The sequence below is a fragment of the Candidozyma auris genome, chromosome 7 (assembly GCF_003013715.1).
Source record: "Candidozyma auris chromosome 7, complete sequence".
In the NCBI taxonomy this organism is placed as follows: Eukaryota; Fungi; Ascomycota; class Pichiomycetes; order Serinales; family Metschnikowiaceae; genus Candidozyma; species Candidozyma auris.
The window spans coordinates 809,609-829,576 of NC_072818.1; the positions used below are offsets into that span (position 1 = coordinate 809,609).

General features: G+C 48.0%; 8 protein-coding genes across 8 annotated transcripts; all 8 read right to left on the bottom strand. All coding sequences in view use genetic code 12, as the record gives it.

The window, feature by feature from the left end:
* Positions 1-122: 122 nt before the first annotated feature.
* On the bottom strand, positions 123-4,481 carry CJI96_0005472 (uncharacterized protein; the record flags this gene model as incomplete). The annotated part of the gene is made up of 1 exon (XM_029036471.2): positions 123-4,481. The coding sequence occupies one exon, from the start codon at positions 4,479-4,481 to the stop codon at positions 123-125; it is 4,359 nt and encodes a 1,452-aa protein (XP_028889362.2).
* Positions 4,482-5,731: 1,250 nt separating this feature from the next.
* Positions 5,732-7,177, bottom strand: CJI96_0005473 (uncharacterized protein; the record flags this gene model as incomplete). Its single annotated transcript, XM_029036472.2, has 1 exon — positions 5,732-7,177. The coding sequence occupies one exon, from the start codon at positions 7,175-7,177 to the stop codon at positions 5,732-5,734; it is 1,446 nt and encodes a 481-aa protein (XP_028889363.2).
* A 420-nt stretch (positions 7,178-7,597) lies between these two features.
* Positions 7,598-8,260, bottom strand: CJI96_0005474 (uncharacterized protein; the record flags this gene model as incomplete). The annotated part of the gene is made up of 1 exon (XM_029036473.1): positions 7,598-8,260. The coding sequence occupies one exon, from the start codon at positions 8,258-8,260 to the stop codon at positions 7,598-7,600; it is 663 nt and encodes a 220-aa protein (XP_028889364.1).
* Positions 8,261-8,489: 229 nt separating this feature from the next.
* CJI96_0005475 (uncharacterized protein) lies at positions 8,490-10,316 on the bottom strand (the record flags this gene model as incomplete). The annotated part of the gene is made up of 1 exon (XM_029036474.2): positions 8,490-10,316. The coding sequence occupies one exon, from the start codon at positions 10,314-10,316 to the stop codon at positions 8,490-8,492; it is 1,827 nt and encodes a 608-aa protein (XP_028889365.2).
* Positions 10,317-10,784: 468 nt separating this feature from the next.
* Positions 10,785-12,587, bottom strand: BEM1 (phosphatidylinositol-3-phosphate-binding protein; the record flags this gene model as incomplete). The annotated part of the gene is made up of 1 exon (XM_029036475.2): positions 10,785-12,587. One exon carries the CDS (start codon positions 12,585-12,587, stop codon positions 10,785-10,787), a length of 1,803 nt encoding a protein of 600 aa, XP_028889366.1.
* Positions 12,588-13,476: 889 nt separating this feature from the next.
* On the bottom strand, positions 13,477-13,980 carry HAP3 (Hap3p; the record flags this gene model as incomplete). The annotated part of the gene is made up of 1 exon (XM_029036476.2): positions 13,477-13,980. One exon carries the CDS (start codon positions 13,978-13,980, stop codon positions 13,477-13,479), a length of 504 nt encoding a protein of 167 aa, XP_028889367.1.
* Positions 13,981-14,196: 216 nt separating this feature from the next.
* ZCF27 (Zcf27p) lies at positions 14,197-17,172 on the bottom strand (the record flags this gene model as incomplete). The annotated part of the gene is made up of 1 exon (XM_029036477.2): positions 14,197-17,172. The coding sequence occupies one exon, from the start codon at positions 17,170-17,172 to the stop codon at positions 14,197-14,199; it is 2,976 nt and encodes a 991-aa protein (XP_028889368.2).
* Positions 17,173-18,686: 1,514 nt separating this feature from the next.
* Positions 18,687-19,589, bottom strand: ILV6 (acetolactate synthase regulatory subunit; the record flags this gene model as incomplete). The annotated part of the gene is made up of 1 exon (XM_029036478.2): positions 18,687-19,589. One exon carries the CDS (start codon positions 19,587-19,589, stop codon positions 18,687-18,689), a length of 903 nt encoding a protein of 300 aa, XP_028889369.2.
* Positions 19,590-19,968: the final 379 nt, after the last annotated feature.

Sequence of the window (19,968 nt, forward strand, 5' to 3'; positions counted from 1 at the left end):
CACATCAAGGGATCTGCGCTTCGCACATGTGCATCAGATGACGTTAAGGTGCATGCATGAGCTGCAAATCCTATTGTATATGTGCATTGCCATAAGGAAACCGAGATGCGCCAAATCACAATTTATGATTTCCTCTTGAATATCTTAGGCATTCTCCAGGTAGTCAATCTGAAGATCTTGTATAGGACAAGACATATGATGATGTTGAAAATGATATACACGCAAAAGAACCCCACGTTTCGCCAGATATAGGAATACTTTGTGTACACCGTCAATAGATATTGATCCGCATCAGTGTACCGACAGTATCCACACCTCTCTGTGCTATTTGGGTCTTGCAAGTAGCCCCCAGCATTTTCGATAAAAGAAGCCATATATTCACCACAACTCTTGCCCTGTGGAGGCTCCAAGTACGACAATTCTTTTTCTGAACACTTAACCTCCCTCTCGTGGAGAAATGAGGAGAGAAGGTTTTGTACGATATAGGTGTAGGGGCTGACCTTCCACATAAACGTCCAGAATCCAGGCATCAACTGCTTTGGCTGAACAACGCCACAAAATCCAACAATGAAGGAGAAGAAGAACGAAGCCAACACTGCAGCAGACAGAATATCGGGCGCCATGTAGACCAACATGAAGGCAAACGAAATGTTAAATAACTGGAGGAATATACCGTGTGTCAAGTAAAACACACCCGCATGCGAGCCCAGGGTGTCTGATTGCGTAGGGAAGTAGAGTGAAACAATCATGATAGCCCCACCAACAAACATATAGGGGACCTCAGTCACAAACTGCGCCAACACCATTAGCCACCATCTATAAGTGTTGGACATCCTCTCACGACCTTCAAAAAGCTCTCTGGTAGCGATACATTGTTCTTGAATCTGGTTAATGAGCGGGGCTGAGACAACCACAGACAAGAAAGAACAAAACATGCCGTTTTGCAATCCAGTCAAGGTATGCTTAAGGCCAAAGAACGTGAAGCCAATGAAGAGTCCACTCATTGTCATGAGAAAGATTTTAGACATCACGTATTCTGGGTTTCTCCAAAACGCCCGGTAGTTTCTTTTGACAAGAATAGCAAACTGATAAAATGTAGGTGTTGCGTAAGTTTTGTGTAGCTCACGCAATTCCTTGGGTGTGAAATCTGTGGAGGTGTCATGAGCCTTACCTTGAGCGATGAACTCTTCGATTTGATCATTCGCTATCTTCTTCTCTGGCGAGTTCTGCCAGACTTCAAACCAGTCCCGATCCACAACAGCAGTAGCACCTGCTCCAATAACTTCCAAAATGTATTCAGCAGGGTTTTCATGGATTGAGCACTTTCTTGCACCATTTCTCTCGAAGTAATCTAAAATGACTCTCGAGTGATCGCCAATGTCACCGAAATAGACCGTCTGACCCCCTTTCCTCAAAAGCAAAAGTCTGTCAAACTGTTCAAATAACGTGGCTGAGGGCTGGTGAATGGTGCACAATATTGATTGACCAGCATTAGCTAGGGAACGAAGAAGCTTCACAATGGCCCATGCAGACTGAGAGTCAAGACCAGAAGTCGGCTCATCGAGGAAAAGCAACAAGGAAGGCTTTGCAACAAGCTCAACACCAATAGTCAACTTCTTCCTTTGTTCCACATTGAGCCCTGAACCCAATTGGCCGACAATAGCGTCAGCATACTCGTTCATTTCAAGCACATCAATGATACTTTCAACATATTCGACCTTCTCTTTATCTGGTACATTTTTCAGTCTTCTGAGTTTAGCTGAGAACACCAAGGCTTCTCTAACGGTAGATTGAGCAAGATGAATGTCTTGCTGCTGAACGTAGCCAGTTCTTCTGGAGAAAGATGCATCCAAAGGACCACCATTCACCAAGATATCACCAGAGACAACACCTATATCTGTTCTTTGCGCTAAAGCGTTCAAAAGTGTAGTCTTACCTGCTCCAGACTCTCCCATCAATGCGGTCAACTTACCAGGGACGCAGTATCCAGACACGTTATCAAGCAATCTTCTGTGGTCGCCATTGTAGGGGATATCATAGTCCACATTCTTCCACACAAAAATATCCTTACCTTGTAAGTCTGCAAGTGCTTTGTGGGTCTCTTCGTCGCTCAAAGAAGCAGATTTCTCTAAATCACGTACCTGAGATGGACCATTTTCCTCACTTGAGTCCAGGGACAGGGCTTTCTCGTTGTCGATTATGATGATATCGTTCTTGGACTTACTTCTGAGGAAAAACAACCGGTCCACACCGCCTGAAACAGGTCTCACTACTTCGAATCCGATAGCAGAAAGACAAACGAAGAAGATTAAGAAGCCGATTAAAATACCAAAATTTCTCCACACATGGCTGTAACTGTAATTGAAAGATTGAGCAACGTATCGATCCCCATATACAATAGTTTCACCTGGAAGCGAGCCGGTGAAGCCACAAACAGTGTTTTCCGTAGTATAACCAGGCCCACGCGGAATCAAGTAGTTGGTATCGCAAGGCATCTCCCGACCATGGAATTCGGCAGTGATCATCGCTTCGAATCCGTAAAGAACAGGATTGATGTAACCGATCCAGCGAAACCAAGGGTGCATCGATGGAGTCTGGATCATGTACGACGAGTACATCAATGAGGCTAATATGAGCACACCAGAAAACGCATTGGCAGAAGAGATTGTCTTATTCCAAGCTGCGACTGCTTTGAACAAGGAGCCCATCACCAAAGAAACCAAGTAACTGAACAAGATGAAAATGAAGAACTTGCCCGCATCTCTGTTGAGATTGGAGAGAAAGTAAAGCACAAGACTGAAAACCGTGGTGATAACGAGGTTCACAGGGGCCACTGAAATGGCCTCTGCTATTGCAAACGAAGCGGGATGGTATAAGGAGTAGTTGTGCTGCTTCAACAAAATGGGCCTGGCCTTGAACGAGTTGGAGACTTCTGCTAATCCAGTCAACGACAAGTACAACACAGAGAAGAAAATGACGCCTCCTCGCGAGAATGATCCAGTCACGTTGTCTGGAGTGTTATAGTAAAGAGATCCAACAATAAGACTTTGCACAAGCGCAGCAACTGCCTGAATGATGGTGTATGCCTTGTCTCCCCACGTATTTTGAAAAGCCCTCTTCAAATTGAGTCTGAACTGCTCATAAAAGTTAACGGTGAAAACAGAGCCAGCTCTCTGAAACTTCTGCTTCTCTTGTTTCACAGAGATTTTCATCTGTTGTCTTGTCTCATCAGCAGAAACAGAGGCCTTGTAGCTAGCAATTTCTTGAAGAACTTTTTTGTAATTAGGAGACTTCTTCCAGTAAGTGACAAATTCGTCGGGGGTTCTAGGAACCTTATTCTCAAACCCAGGCTTTGGAAAACGGCCAATAGGATCAGTCACAGCAGTCAAGAACTCAGCCGTGGTCTGTCTGGCAGGACACTCATAGCCCATCTCCTCGAAATACGCCTTGGCCTCGTCCACTGGCCCAAAATACACTTTCCTGCCCTTGTACAAGACGAGAACCTTGTCGAAAGTCGTGTAGATGTTCTCAGAAGCCTGGTAAAGCGAAACAAAAGCAGTAGATCTAGCAAATTTTGTAGAGACTCTAATTGCCTGGGCATACTCCAACGCCGTCGAGGCGTCGAGCCCCCTGGTGGCATTGTCCCAGCAGTAAACAGACCCCTGACAGGCCAAAGCCTCTGCTATGGACACACGCTTTCTTTCGCCACCAGAGCATCCTCTCACGTACTCATTGCCCACCTTCGTTCTGTAGGCGTGCCTGAGGCCAAACACCGTGGCCAACATATCCCTCATGAACGCCACATACTCTTCCTTGGACATGTTGTTGACCCTGCGATGTGGCGTCCGACACCCAATGGCAAAGTCGAGTGTCTGTTGCACAGTCAAGTGGGGAAAATGAGTATCGAGCTCTGGGCAGTAGACCAAATCCTGCTTAAACCGTTTGAGCATCTCCTTCTGAGAAATGCCGTCGTACTCAACTGAGCCCTCGAGCCTCGTGTACAGCTGCAAATCGGTGCCGCTGAGCGCCTTGAGTAGCGTCAGGCACCCAGCACCAGGGCGGCCTAGCACAAGCACCATCTCGCCCTGCTTGGCGTAGCCGTCCATGCCCAGCAAAATGGCTCGTTCGGGCCGGTGACGGGCTTCCTTCACAGCACGGTAGATTGTCAAGGGCAATTTCAACACGCCGCTGACGGTGGGCAAAAAAGCGTAGCTCTGGTCGATCCCGTGCACCGAAAGGTCTTCGAAGGAGACGCCCAACTGGCGCAAATGGATGCCGTCATGCTCTGACTGCTTGACGTAGGTGTGAAGGAGCCGAGATAAGTCGAAGTCTGGCGAATTCACTGGAAGATGGCCTCCCTCGTACGTCAAGCGGGAGAGCTCGCGAGAGAGGTCTGAGACCAGGAACCCCTGGGCCAGCTGGCCCACCGCCAGCGAGTCCACGTCTCCCTCATATCGTTTTGGCGTTGACTCCCCAGACATCTGAAGAAACTCTCTTTGGTAGTCTGGAACAGGCTCACTGAAAAATCTGGAAATCTTTGGAAATGGCTGCGAATGCGAATGCAAGCGCTGCGCAGGTACAATGTATGGAAGGCAGGGGCAGCCAGGAGGAAGGATTGAGACAATTGAGACAATTGAGACAGTTGAGACAGTTGAGCCTGAATTGAGATAAGGTGTAATTCAGGGAAGGCTCATCACGACGAAGTGCGAAGTGGCGTCGTATTTATACTTTTTTCACGCTCGTGCTCAAGCCTTCGGAGCCGGAACCGCACGGCGGAACTAATGCGGCTGCCAAAGACGATAGGGAATCAAAGAACGGACGGGAACCGCTGGAAGGAAAGGAAGTGTAAAGTTCGGCAAATGAATGCCTTGATCTGATTGGCCGCTCGGGGGTGTTCGGCTTTCATTTTGTCATATCTGCTGCTTTTCCGCTGCGATTGTTATGAACGTTGCCTTTGTTCTCCTGAGGCATGACTTTGAATTTACGAGAGTGAGAGGGATCTCAAGGAGAAGTGGCTGAGGATGGCAAACTTGTCTGAGTCAGCAGGGAGGGGGCAAATAACGTCTTCCATATGACGGCGTGGGGTCGGAACACGTTTCTTTTGCTTTCGCTTTGTTACTTTTACGGGTTTTTAGTCAACGCCCAGTAATCACTGGATTCGCTTCTGACTAGGAAAACTTCCTCGGCCGTTAAGGAGGGTGGGGCCAGGTGCAGGTGGTGCCGCTTACGTCAGACATTATCTAAGCGGCACATACTGCATGTAAGCTTTGAGTTGCCTACAACGGCTCATGCGCTGTCAGTGACGCTGATTAAGCAGTTACGTAAGCGCCACTATCACTGCTCAGTTTTCAAGAAGCCCTTTCACGATTGGACGGCCCAGCAGGTCTTTACAGGTTTCAAACTTTAGTGACTGCGAACACCCTCGTCTTTGTGGAAAAAGCCGGCTGCGAAAATGCTCGGCAAGAATTCGATTGTATACCGTTGCCTTGTTGACATTTGGACAATGGGATGAATCGGGAATTGCATCAAACAGATTTAATTTCCATGAAACAAGTAAAAGATGACTTCTTCGCGAGCATCTCACGAGTGCCTTGGCGGAGATAACATTTCATAGCTCCAACTACGTTTGTAGGCTGTTTGAGAAACCGAACCCTTCATTAATTCCATAACCATAACTCATTAGAGAGACAGCGAAAGCATGTGGCGGACCTTAAGTAGCTCATTGACAGCCTTACAAGAGAATCACGGCTTCATCCGTCATATCAACACCGTCGGCGGCCATGACGTAGTCTTCATGGCCTGTGCTCTGCAACAACTTCTTCTCCACGTCCTCTATCAACACAGGCGACGCCAACGTGGTCTGAGGCTCACTGGCATCCTCGAAATAGTCAGTCTCACCACTACTTTCAGAAGAAGAGCGAACTTTCCTGGACAATGCCTTGGTAGTCTCTTGCTCAGCACATCCCAACAGAGAACCGTTTGTGGCCTCTGCAACAACTAGAACACTCTCTGAAGTTGTAGCCTTAGTAACCACCGCTTTCTGCTTTTTCTGCTTCCTCTGCCTCTTTTTCTTACTCTTAGTAATCAACATAGAAGCCTCTGGGGCTTCCGGTTCCTCACCAACGCCCAGCTCTGCGACCATTGGGGCCTCTTTTGCCCGCTGTTCTTCCACGATATCTTTTAAGCCCGTCAACACATCCAATGCATCCTTCAGCAATCTCCCCAGCTTCTTGAGAGCTCTGAACGCCTCCAACACATCGCCCAAAGGCTCCAATGTATCACCCAACGGCCCCAATGTATCTCCTGGAACCTTCAATGTATCGCCTGGAACCTCCAAAATATCGCCTGGAGCCTCTTCTGATATATCGGGCTCTACAGTTGCTCTTGGCGCTTCTGAAGTATCATTTGAAGCCTCCTCTGATTTCTCCATTACCTCCTGCTTCTCGGAATGAGATCTGCGTGTCTCCGTAGCAGTCTCTGCAATTGCCTTGGCGTCTTTCAAAATCTTCGACAGCAAACGGAAGGTGTTTTGAACGCGACCAAATTGGACCGACTCGTTTGGGTAGATGTTCCACGCTGGAGGTGCCGGTCCGCAAAATATGGGCTTGTGCAACGAAGACGCTTCAAAGAACTCGCTGAAAAGCGGCGTCAATGGCTCCAGCGGGTATCGATTGCTGAAGCTGGGAAACATATCTTCAGAATCTCTCACTTCTGTTCCCTCGCCTGGCCAAAGATCAGGACCCGCCAGCGCTTCACTTTCAACGTTACCGTTGCCGTTGGAGGAAACGTTGCCGCCTGCCTCCAACAACTTACACGCCGCGTCGTAGTTGTACACCATAGCGTGGCCACTGGGCAAGTAGCCACAGAATCTGAGTTCTCCCCGTTTTGTGAGGAAAGGCACCTCTCTCCATCTTCTAGGGGGCAACGAAGCGGCAACGAAGAATTGGCGAAGCGCCTCAAGCGGAAACTTCATGATGGCCCGTAAAAACACGCTTAAGACGAGTTTGCTAGGGTGTGCCAGCTTTGAGGTTCCCTTTGGTTTGGCTGCAAATCTGCGCACATCCAAAGGTGGATATGGTCGACACACCGTGAGGTCGAGCTGGTTGTAGTCAAGTTCGATGAAACGGAAGAGGCAACCTTGGTTGATGATGAGCCTGGACACGAACGGAACGGTCATGTTTGGAATTGGATGGTGCTGGGGAATATATGAATAAATGGGAAGAATTCGCACCCAGGCGAAAAGGGTCCTATTTATATGTGTGGAATTTTGGTGAGATACGTCTGGAGGAACACCAAAAACAGATCAATTGTAGATCAAACGCTGAAGGGATGATGAAAACTTAGCAGGGTTGAACTTTCAAATTGTCCTGATATAGAACTTTCTCTGGGAAGATGACGCCTACTGATCGCTACGGTAGCAGAAGACCAATTCGGCATTCAACAATACACCTAGATTCAATTGGCAGTTCTCTACGGCGGTCAAGTCGTTCTGATTGAAAAGCAAGCAGTTGCAGTGCCAAAACGTAAGCAGGAGCAGTGTCTAGAGCTTCAGGGCTTGCCTACTTTCTTCAGGACTCCACTCCAGCATGCATTCATTTCACAAATGGGCCTCGAAAACCTTCTCTAGCTCTTCAGGAGACGACCCGCTCGACACTCCAGGCTCGACAATGCCGTCGATGCTCACGGTAGGCGTCACATGGACCCCCACGCCTCTCAAGTACTTGGTGAAGTACTTGATGTCAGCGGTAGCGTCGTTGCCGTCGTTGTTTGCATCCAGTACAGACTTCGAAGGCTGGATCTCCAACTTCTTGATCACGTCGTCCTTGCCAAAGGGGAGTTCCTTGACGCCAGCAAATACCGTATCGTTAATCTTCTTGTAGATCTGGTTCCTCGTCAACTCCGCCGTCGTCGAGTCGTAGAACTCCTCCTTGTTCTCAAAAATCACCTTTGAGATGTTCCAGAAAAGCTCGTTTGACTTGTCTGCTTCCTTTTCCCGCAACAATTGGGCCACAACTACAGAATACTCGTGCAAGAGCAGCGAGCTGGGATGCCATGGCTGCACGACATTGACAAACACAAATTGAAACTTGCCAGGATACTTTTTATCGAGAACAGGAATCACATCGAGGAGCTTCTTGTACAACTTTCCTGAAAAAGGGCAGTTGTAGTCCAAGTACAAATTGACCACATGAGGAGCCGCTTTGTTGATGGCTTGCGCAGAGCGCCAGTAATGGGTCAAAGCGTATTTTGGTGAGATCATGGTTGCTTCAAGTGGTCAATTGAGTTTTCTAGGTCAAGTTTAGGAAGAATGTGGTGGTGGAAACATCCAAGCTCGTTGGTTGCGATCCCCATATTTCGCGAAAAGTGTGGCTCCACACAATGGCCTGGAAAGGGATGGAAGAAACAAGTTGTACGGAGGTCGAGTTTTCACGAGATAACCTTTCAATTTTCCATTGACGCAGATTTTTCAAACCGATGGATTCAATAAATCACAATTTTTGTGCTTTTTTTGCAGCCATTGCTAGCTGCTCTCTTCTCTCTTGTAGCTGTTGAGCTAAGGACTTCTGCTTGGGCTTTACTGGAGGACTAACGCTCATGGGAACCAACTTGATGCGTTTGGCTCTGGGCTGCTGTACTGTGGACGAGCTTAGGAGTGACTGATTCCAATCTAAAGCAGCAATGTTGAATTCTTGACTGATCGCATGAGGCTTCACTGTTCCATCCGCCTTCTCTTTCTTGATACTTGTATCGGCCCTTGTCTCGCTCTTGATAAGCGCATCCTGCTTCGTCGTCTCTTTCTTTATAATTGTGGTCAAAGGCCCCTTTCCGGACTCAGGTAGACGCTCTTCGTGGCTGTTTACAGGAGAAGTTTGCGAGGAAAGACGGTACGAAGTCTCCTGTTCTTTGGTAAATGCTTGAGCCAGCAGGGGAAGCGGCAGACTGTTTGGGGATCTTTTGTAGTTTGCTGAACGAGAAGGGCTTAGATTAGGATAAGCAATATTAGACAGAGAAAAGGAACGTGACTTTCCCTTCATTTGAGCTTGCACCGTTTTCATGGGCTTTATTTCATCAGCATGAGCGCTCTCGGTTATCATCGACGTCCGGCTCGTGGGTGGGAGTGTGGTGGAGGACGGCGGCTCCAAGGCAGTCGTCGAGCTGCTCGGAACCACATCACCGGGCGCCAGCGCTGGTGCTCGTGGGTATCGTGTTGACAACTGAACTGAAGGAGGTAGTTTGTATTTGGCAGGAAGGATGACTCGAGGCCGCTTGTGCAGCGCCTGCTCTGGCAAATTGTGCTCAACAAATGGTTTCTTACTCTTGCCAACTTTAGGAGACAGGGCGTCGTCAGAGTAGTATTCCGACTCGTCATCCAGATATTCCAGTGACTTGCCATTGTCTGATTCATCAACAGAGAGATCAGCATCAACTGTAGTATTGTTTGACTTGGAACAGTTTCGCTTGGTGCGGTTAAATGCTACCACTTTGATGTCACCAGATGCTTGTGATTCCTTAACAGTCCTCATAGGGTACTTTTTCGAGGGTAGAATTGTGCTCTTGTTTTCAGCAGCTTCTTCTTGCTTGCCCATATTCAGTTGAACAACTCTAGGAGACACATTCACAGGTTCACCCTCCGTGAGCTTCTCCTTCTTCACATCTATAAATTCCTCATCAATTCCTGTGATTTCTTCATTCCCAGTGGGCCACAATGGAACACTCGTGTCTTGCACTCTGGACTCGTGATTCTCTTCCTCCTTGTCCATCTTCTCTTCCTCCTTGTCCATCTTCTCTTCCTCCTTGTCCTTCTTCTCTTCCTCCTTGTCATTCTCCTCTTCTCCCTTGCCCTCCTTCCCTTCATCCTCATTCACCTCCTCATCTCCCTTCTCTGATTCCTCAGCATTCTCACCCCAGCCGCCCATCTCCTGAAGCTGCCTCTCGAGCTCCTCCAAGATCTCCCTCTGCTTCTCTCTCAAGTACTCGCTGTCCTCACTCAACTCCTCCACATGTGAGGACATGACTATCTCCTGCTCTGACTCCTCCAGCTCCAGCGATGGATTGATTACTCTGCGTCTGGAGGTCACTTCGTACCGCTTGTACCTTCTTTTCGGTTTTGCTGGCTGCTTGAGAGGCGTGCTGGACACAATAGTTGTTGCGGTTTCTTGCGGGGGCTTATCGTCTTCTTCTGGGTCGCTTAGAAGGTCGGCTGTCTCTGCTGGCTCTGCTGGCTCTGCTGGCCTTGCTGGCTCTGCTGGCTCTGCAGATTCTGCAGATTCTGCATTTTCAAATGCTTGCGGTAGAAGAGCTGAAACTAGTTTCATAAAGTGACCCTGTTTACTAGAATTCTTGTGGATTATTGGTGGTTGCAGCCCGCTGTTTCTTTGTCTGGGAGGAGAGGGCTGACCTTCACCAAAAATGATGTTTTTGACTCGTCGCATATCTTATTAGATTCTATAGAGACAATTTTATAGATTTACAGCTTTCAGCCATTGGAGTATTGGGAAGTTCTGTTCGTGGCTCTGATGTTTCTCTATGTGGAGACTTTCATGTTATATTTTGATTTTTCTACATATCGCGTGTGGGTAGATGGACAGATCCTAATTACAACGTTAAATTTCATTATCTTCTACCAACGAAGAGAAACTGCAAAGACTTTTAAGGACACATTGGAGATCATGCGGAACTGAAGTGGAATAGTGTCAGATAATATGCAATGCACCGGTAGACATGCTTAGTGTAAGCGGCATTTTCGTAGATCCTAGAAACCTCATCGATTAGTCACAATCACGTTAGTAAGAAGGGGCCGGTAGAATGACTATCTTACATTTGTCATGCAAAACACCGTGGAACCTCGAGTCGTCGCTTATCTCTTTCTCGTAGAGAAGTGTCCATTGCTCGTCACTTAGGCTTTCAGACACAATGTGGTGGGCGTCCATGAACTCCTCGTACTCCTCTTTCAAAAAAAGCGAAACCAGCTGCGACGAATCTGGCTCGTCTGGTGATTCTAGCCCGAGACGCTTGGCAAGCTTGAGTTTCAAGTCCAGCAACTTAAGTTGCACCGGCAAAAGCAACACAAAGATATCGTCTTCAAAGTAAAATTTCACCTTCACCTTGGGCTGCTTGCCGCCGCCCGTACTCTCGTTTTGCAGACCAAGTGTAGTGTTGATTCCGGGAGACAGCCCCCTGTTGTTACTGTAGGAGTCCAGCGACGGCGTGGTAGAGCTTCTGTTGCGTTGTTGGAGCTGCATATTCAGATACTGCGATAGCCTTTCTTGTTGGTAGCCCAGCTGCTGGTTGATGGGTTTCGACAGGCGGTCGCCTTTACTGACGAACTCTCTATCGAGACCGTTGTTCTGCACTTCAAAAAGCGCCAATACTTCGTCACATCGAGAAATGTGTGGAGGCAACGCAATTAAGCTGCGCAAGTAGTAGTCGAACCCTTCTCGGCGTTTCAGCGTCACCTTCTCATTAACATCCTTCAACGGGCCCAGCAATCCAGGAATCGTACGCCGGACTCCCTCCACTTTCCCAGCCTCCTCTGGGAACTTCTCAAGGAGCCTCACTTGCAAATTAAAGAAATCCTCATAGAATCTGTACAACTGGCGAGTGTTGCCCGTCAGCGTGCGGGCAATAATGATGTACTGGTACCTGCTTGTATCGTTGTACGCAGCCAAGTGGTACGAGTCGACGGTGGCCTCCACGATGACCGTTCTTGAGGAGGCCGACGACGACCGCGTCAGGGAGTTTTCATTGTGGGAAAATTGCGATGGAGCCAGGGACGAAGCGTTTGTGCCCGTGGGCCGCGTACTTGCCTGGTAAATGGCCGTCAGCTCTTTCCACTCCTCGACAGTGGGGATCTTGAACCTCGTGATCACCGCCTCCATGTCATTCCCGGCGGCTGCCTCCACCGGCGCCAGCGGATTGTATTTGTCTACGATACTTACGTAAGACGCTGGCACAAGCCCGGGGCCGCCCAACCGGTTGATGGGTTTGGCAATGAACCACTCGTAGTCGTGGTGGGCACATATCACCAAATGTTCTCCCGGAACGATGTCCAACTCGTCTTCACGTTCTGCCCTGAAATCGTAAAGTGTAATCGCATACAAGGTTCTGTTCTGGCGCAGCGCTGCTGCCTTGTGGAACTGCTGCTGCTGAATATTCTGAATTGTCTGCTGCTGGATCTGCAAAATCTCCTGCGGCAGCTGTCTTTTGCCCAAATTCGGGTCCAGCTGGTCGATCTCGTTGCTTCTGGCCAGCTGATGCCCGCTTTTATTGATCAATTCAAAGTACAGCTTAGGAACCATGCCCCTCTGGTGGGTCATCGGGTTTGTTGCCTCGTACCAGCCTTTTTGCTCGGCTTCAAGCGCTGCTTCGCTCTCTACAAGATGGAAAAAATCGCCTTTTTGGAATGAAAGCTCCTCGGGACCTTGAGGACGGTAATCGTAGAGGGCCTTGATCACTTTTGTTGGAGAATTGAGCACCATGTTGAGATCATTGTGGGACGTCAGCGAAACGCGTGAAATTGAGTGTTTTGGTGAGGACGTTGACGAAGAGTTCGACAGACGTTTGCTCCGGCGGAACGATTTGATCATGTTTTGCACTTTGAAAGAATTTGGTGCAAGCTGGGTAGGCGATTTAACTTTTGTTACTATGAGGAAAGAAACACCCGTACACCATCTACAGGTAGGTGGCTGCGAACGAAAAAAGCAGGGTGCCTTCTCGAGCAGGTTAGGCAATTCTAAGGGGCACCTCGAAGGCTTCGAGACAGTTTGAACATATGTATTAATAATTGGGCAGGATTTGAGGGGTTTGCTATTTAGTGGCGCGTAGAGGATTTGATTCAAGGCTGAAACCACAACACGTGACTTTTTCGCCTCGATCGTCTACCACGCTTATGTGTCTGTGAACCCTGACAAGACGCGACTCATTGGGGGTCTGGCAGGTTTTTCCGTGATGACGGCAAACCCACTGTAAGTTTTCGAAAACAGGCCATAATACCCCAAAATGTGTTGATTTTACGTTTTAGAAGTCCGAAGAAAAATCATGATAGCCGTTCTGTCGTTGTTAGTGGCCGGACGCTGATGGTCATTATGAAGGATAAATGCATCAAACTTGTAAACCGGTAATGAAAGATAGTGTGCCAACAAAAAATCTGAAAAGAGCAGTATAAAATCCAAAGATGGTTAGCCATTGACATTGTTCACGGTGGGAAGCCAGTCCATTTCAGTTGGCCTGCTTGATTCTCCTGATCTTGAAATATGCGCCTCAGTCGCCAAAGGTCATGAAGCTCAGAGAAAAAGAATTTTCTTACATTCGCCTTTCGTCCAATGGGTACACTCTGATCAAATCTGCCGTCAAGATGAGTCTCATCGACAATGTGCTCTGTCTCACCTTCTTGACCTCCATTCTTCGAACTTCTTAGTACCTTTCGAAAGTCGTCAAATGGAGCCTGCTTCGAAAAGCCCAAGCTTGCCTGTTGGGTCATCCACTAGCCTGCCCGAGGTAGTCAAAGTCAGCGCTGAAATCGACATAATCCTCTGGAGTCAACTCGTACGCCATCTCGTTCAACTCGTCACTATCGCTGTCACGAGCGTATCTTTTCCGAGACCGGCCCGCTTGCCTTCTTTCCGCCTCCATCTGCTCATACTGCCTATATTTGGCAAGGTAGATCTTCAACGTTTCAGCATAGTGCTCAAACCCTAAAGTGAACATCGCCCAAAGCATGTCTTCACCATTGAGCGTCTTGCGTTTCTCGAGCTTGCTTTTATCGGCCGCCTGCGACGTTATGAAACTAATGAACTCTGAAACACACTCTTGAACACATTCTTTGGACTCCTTTGAAAGCTTAGCGTGCGGTGGGAGCGCCAGCTTCATCACCCTGGCAACGTTGGCAATGGGCAAAAACCGATCCTGCTCCTTGATCTCGTAGTCACAGTTCCTCAAATCATCTTCCACTTCCTCGTCCTTGACTTTCTTGTGCTTCATTGCATCGCCTTGGGCGTGTTTGAATGGGTGCGAAATTCAGTACTATATATGTTTGCGTCAATGTGCGATTCTCGGACTCCCAGCCGCACTAACAACTGACATCCAAGAGACGGTAGAGAGAAGGGACACACTCAGCCCTCTTCGACTCTTTCGTACACCATGCAGGGTTCAACAGATAAAGCTTTGTGATTTCGACTTTGCTGTTGGCTTCACTCTCTAGAGCGCATCAAGACAGAGCTGGATTTGCTCAATGTAGATGTCGCAATCATTGCTCTCTTCTTTCCAGTAGTTCAACATGAGCATGGTGTATTCCAACAGACCTTTGATCAGTTCACGATTAAAAACAAGATTGAGGGCCTCCATGACCTCATCGCCGGCAGCAAAGGCATTGTTCTGAACAAGCATCTGGATTGCCTGCTGCACTTTCTTGTATAGCATGAAAAGAGATAAGTTGCCCAACACAAGCTGTCGAACGTAATACCAGGCTCCTGAGTGGCGGTGCAGACCGATCTTGGGGATATTACCTTTGGGGATGGTGACTAAATTTTTCACAAATGACTGAAGCACCCGTCTCCTTGCAGCAACATAGTCCTTGACAATGAGGAAATCTGGGTGATTCTCGTCTTTAAGGTGGTCATACTCAACAATATCGTTGAACGTGTCTTCACTGGAGTTGCTTCGATTTGGGTCAGGCGCCTTTATGGCCTCGATATACGCCTCTTCACCGTCCATAAAGTTGTTGGCAAATTGAGAAGAGCTGCTCGAGCTGTCTGGTTGCAAGCTGTCGTTGTTTGCAGACGCTGTCGATGCCGAATACAACGGCGAGTTATGCATAGCCATCTCCTTGTGAGCCGACTCTGTTTTAAGGTGCTTCAAGACAGCAGCAGCAGCTTCAAGAAGCTCTCCAAGCAGTACTTTATCTTCAAGAATCAAGTAATTAATAGGGCGAAAGAGAGCGATCTTGGAAGCAAGAAATCGTGTCTTAATGAACATGATCGACTCCGATTGTGCTCGAAGCAATAAATCTTCGTCAATGAAGAATTCGTCAAGATTGTCCAAAATGTCCGGATCAAACGCCTCCTGGGCGTTTCTCTTCTTGATAGCTCGCCTCTTCATGCTGGCATGAATTTCATTGGTATCAACCTCCAGCAAAACGAAGCTTCTGATACGAGGCGATAACGACGTGACAATTGCATCGTACTGCTTCAAATACTTAATTTGAAGTTTCCAAATATCTTTCTCAATGAAGGCTTCCAGATCCCACAAGTTGTCGCTTACAGCATCCACAGAGTATAGCTCGTCAAACAATTTATTGTCGACTTTTCTCACAGCCACCTCAGTTAAAAAGAAGTACCACGAGTTCTTGTCATCATACTTGTTGGCAAGATTGCCACTGTCTGGAAGATGCTCATCGATCAGCACCGGATCAGGGATTTTGAGGAACGGCGATGGCGGCACTATCTGAGTGATACCAGACAAAGGAACGTGAGGACTCAACTCTGCCCTGAGTTCACATTCAAGCTTCAAGCAGGTCCAGAACAACCTGTCAACCACAGATCGTTTCTCTGCAAAGAAATACTTGAGCTTTTCACTCGAAGACAGCCTTGTGTTTTCCTTCTCTAAATAGTACATCATGTCGGTGCTGGCTGTGACGATGGCCCTGTGAGCGCTAAGAGGATCCATGTTGTACAAATAATATTGGTTGAGTAGAATGTGGAACATGACCGAAACAAGGGTATTTCTCTTTAAGCTCGAGGGGTACACAGAAGATACAATCAAGGCATATTCTATAAAACAGCGGCTCAACAAGCGGCGATTTCTCGGAATAGATGACGGTAATTTGGAGAAATCGATCCCACAAGATTCCACGGATTTACTCTCCTCCAAGGAAGTGTCGAACCGCTGATGATTATCGAGCTTCACTGGACAAGCTATGATGCCCACAGCACAAACCACCAAGATCAACGGGACAGATTCACAGCAGTCTTTGAACGCACGGCGCCTGACGGCCAGATCCTCTATTCCAAGCGTGAGAAGAGTGTCTTTATATGATTGCGGAACAGGGTTTCCCGCGTAGTCCTCGAGCATGCTGATAAAAGTGGTTTTTGGGTTGGCTCGTTGCATGAGGGTGTAGATCTCGATGCTTTCGAGCAAAGTGACAATGTCAAGACAGGGCACTTTCGTGTGGGCATGGAGAAAAAACGAGTTGGTGAAGGAAGAGATGTACTGTCTTAGAAGATCCTCCAATGCGTTACAAGTGTCGAACCGTTTGGGGAAGGATCTCGGGAGGCCCAACTCGGGAGACTTATCGTGTTTCAAAAGGAGCCTTCTCGTCCAGTTCGCATGGTCAGAGTCAGAGATGCCCAACACCCGCTGCACAGACCTCCACCTAAACATGCTCATCAACAGCATGTCCCAGACGCAATGCTGTAAGTGAGTCAGCAGACTGGCAGATCCACGGTCTGAGCCGTCACCTTTATTCTTGAGATGCCGCAAAACGGTATCGAGCTTCAGAATGATCGTGAGCAGCGCTGGGTCGTACAGAGAGTAGTCTGAGCCGGGATAATCGGATCTGTAGCGGCAGTTCATGTTGCCAGCACGCACACAGGCGCCACAGCGGGGCCTGACGTTGTCACACTTTGATTTCTTCTGTCTACAAGTATCGCAAGCGGTCAGAGAGCGTTTCCTGGGATGAGCAGAGACCAAGCGAGGTTGTATCTGGCCAGGCGAATTCTGCACAGGCTGGGCAGCAACATGCTGACCAGAAATAGGTTGACTCGAGGAAACAGCCAGCCCTGGCTGCCCAGGAATGGACTGTAGGCTCTGGTAGTAGCCCATGGAGGCATAAGGGACTTGGTTGGGGAATTGACTATGGTTCTGAGGGTGAGTATGCGGGTGACTATGAGGGAGACTCTGAGGATGACTCTGAGGATGACTCTGAGGGTGATTCAGATGCTGGGTCTGGGCCGGAAACTGAGGATCCGAAGGCTCGTAGCCGGGATACGCCCAGTAGCCTTCTGCTAACGGCTGGTTCAGCTGGTGGTTTGGGTACGGCTGGTTTGGGTACGGCTGGCCGGCGTTGATGTTGATGGCGGGAAACGGCGCACCGGTGATGGAAGCCTGGGGAGTAGGAGTTTTGTTGGCGACATGGGACGAAGAAGGCGTGGTGATGTCCTTCGAGTTCTTACTCATAGAGTACCTTGCTGACTAAAGGTAGTATAAGAATAGTATTTGGCAGAGAGTGCGGTGAGGCTGAAGACATTTCGCAGAGAAGGACCCAAAGAGGAAATAAAGGGTCCACCGGGGCCGTTGGGCGAAAGTACGGGATCGGCGGTGGCCATTTGGGTTTTTTGGCTGGAGTAAGAGAAGATGTCGAGGAAATGGGCTTCTATGGGGCATTTGTATGTGGTTTGACAGGTACAAGGTGGGGAGAAGTGGAGTGCCCAGGAAAACGAAGAATGAGAGGTAGATGCAAGAGAGGTGGCCAAGACGGATGAGATAATCAGTGGCTGAAGGTTTCGACAGGAACGGATACAGTTTTTTGCTTTTTTTGTCTACTTGTCTTTGTTTTCAACAGAGAATATAGTCACTTGGATATGGCTGCAAAATGGCGTATGATGAGCGCATGTGCGCTTATGCTAGGTGCTTAAATCCTTGAGTGATTGGCGTGGAGTCGATGAGCGGAAGAAAGAGCTAAATGCCACAAAAAAGAGTTAAATGCCAATAAGGGAAGGGTACCTGGGATGGACCTTTGCTGAAGTCATTCTCCAATCAAAGTACTCGAGCCAAGTTTGTGGTTGAGTCAACCCTCATTGAACAAAACCTGCTAACTTTGTGTCTGTTGGACACCAATGTGGCAAAAGCAACCACTGCCCTCTGGCAAACGTCACAGATGGTCACATTCAAGTGCATTCTTGGATGATGAAGACGCGCAGTTGAAATGAAAAGCTGTTTTATTTGCACTTTCCGATCTTTCTTTGAAGACGAGAGCAAGCTTTTGTATTAAAGCTCATTGAAAAGGAGAAGACTGACTGTCTTGCACATCAAAGCTCTGCAATATGCTAATCCCACAGCTTCAGATAACGTGACTGTACGATTCTTCAATTGAGTTGAATTAGTCTGGTCTTTACTTCTGTGGTTTACTCCATTTTGGCATCTAAATTAGCCTTTTTTCTTTGTTGACAATACTTAACGCCACTGGGAAAAGTGCTAGCATCATGAAGAGCTCTTAAACTAGTTTTTATGGCTACTATCTGCTCTAGGTGTATTAGAGTTTCGCTTACCTGCAAGGGGTAAAATAGCTGCATTTCAAACGGCTTCACTTATGTTGACTGCGAAATTGTTGTTAGAGATATACTAAAGAGAAAAAATGGCACAATTTTTTGAGTAGTTGAACGAGGGTTGTTGAATTCGAACTTTTGAGCATAATCCCGTTACTCATCACAGTCTGCTCCATTGAGTCATTTTCAAAACGCTCTTATTTTGATCTCCTTGCTCTCCTAAAAAGGTGAACGCTTGGATCAACACTTCTCTCGTGGCAGTAACCTGAGCTTGAAATAACTTATTCACGTTATATCGATTCCGCTTGGTTTCAAGCAATGTCCATCTACAACTTCCTAGCTTCTCATCATCAAAATCCCCCTTCTTTCTACAATTGCTCAACGTCTTTACTTTTTACAAGAAATTCTTACAAAATCACCTCAAGATCAACCTGGAGGCAACTGCGAGGCGTCCACAATGTCGTTGGCGTCAACACTCTCCTCTTCCAAATGGCTGTGGTCCAAGGGGGTTCTTGGCAAAGCCATCATACCAGACCTGGCGATCTCCAAAATACCGAATGGCTGCAACAATTGGATAAACGAGCTGATTCTCGAAGGCTTGGCGCTCAACTCCACAATACAGTTTCTGTCGGAAATGTCCACGACACGGCCACCGAACTTTTCCGTGATCACAGAAATGTTCTGCAAGTGTGTGTGTTTCTGTCTCAATGCCTCCGAAGGAGGCAAGTTGCTGGGGTGGAACTCAGACTCAGCGGCGCTCAAATCAGGCACAGCAGAGCCGTCGGAAGTGTGGGAGTTGTGGGCGGCAATCAACTCCTGGAAATACTCGGGGCCCAAAAGCGAGATTCTCGCCAAAAGCAACTCCCTCTTGACGATTTCCGCATTGGTGTAGTCCAACACAGCGTAAACTGGCACCAAGTCCTCAATCTGTCTTCTGGCCTGTTCCACAACGGCATCTTGCCCGCCTAACACGATTGTCATTCTCGACAAATCCTTCACTTCAGTGTTACACACCACCAATGAGTCAATATTGAAGCCTCTAGCAGCTAAATGTCCCGACACCGAGGACAAAACACCCGGTTCGTTTTGCACCAAGCAGTTGAGCACGTGCTGCTTTCTAGGAGCTTTGCTTGGGAAGGGAGTCTCGTACAAAATCGACGACACAGCAGCGTCCGCTGACCAGTTTGGGGTATCGAACGTGGGCAAGGGAGGTCTCTTCAGGTTTCTGTGCAAAGTCTTGTACGCCAATGCCGACGTAGACGAGGACAGCACCTTGTGCCTTGTCTGGAGCCACCTGGCGGGGATCCCAGGGCGAAATGCTGCTTTCATTGAAGAATTAATGGAGGTGAAGTGAAGAATAGATATGAGATGAATCATATTTTTTCTGGTGCCGGTTCGCCGGTTCAGGAGGGCTGTGTACAGGACACAACGTCCGGGGTAGAGGAGCCCCCACGTTAGTGATTTAGTGGAAACGGTTGGAATGTGGTGAAGATTTGTGTTAGAGCATGGTTATAGGGTGTTTGGTCACATATGTTGTTCTTGGAGATTTGATGTGGCGAAATGGATACTTTTGTTATTCGCACACTAAGTATTTTGCAGCCATTGGAAGCACTGGTAGTAGCGACAGAAGGCGGTGTTATTAGCTCAGTCGGACTGAATTAGGTGGTTAGCTCGAAGGCAAACAAATTTGGTAAGTCATTATTGGTTT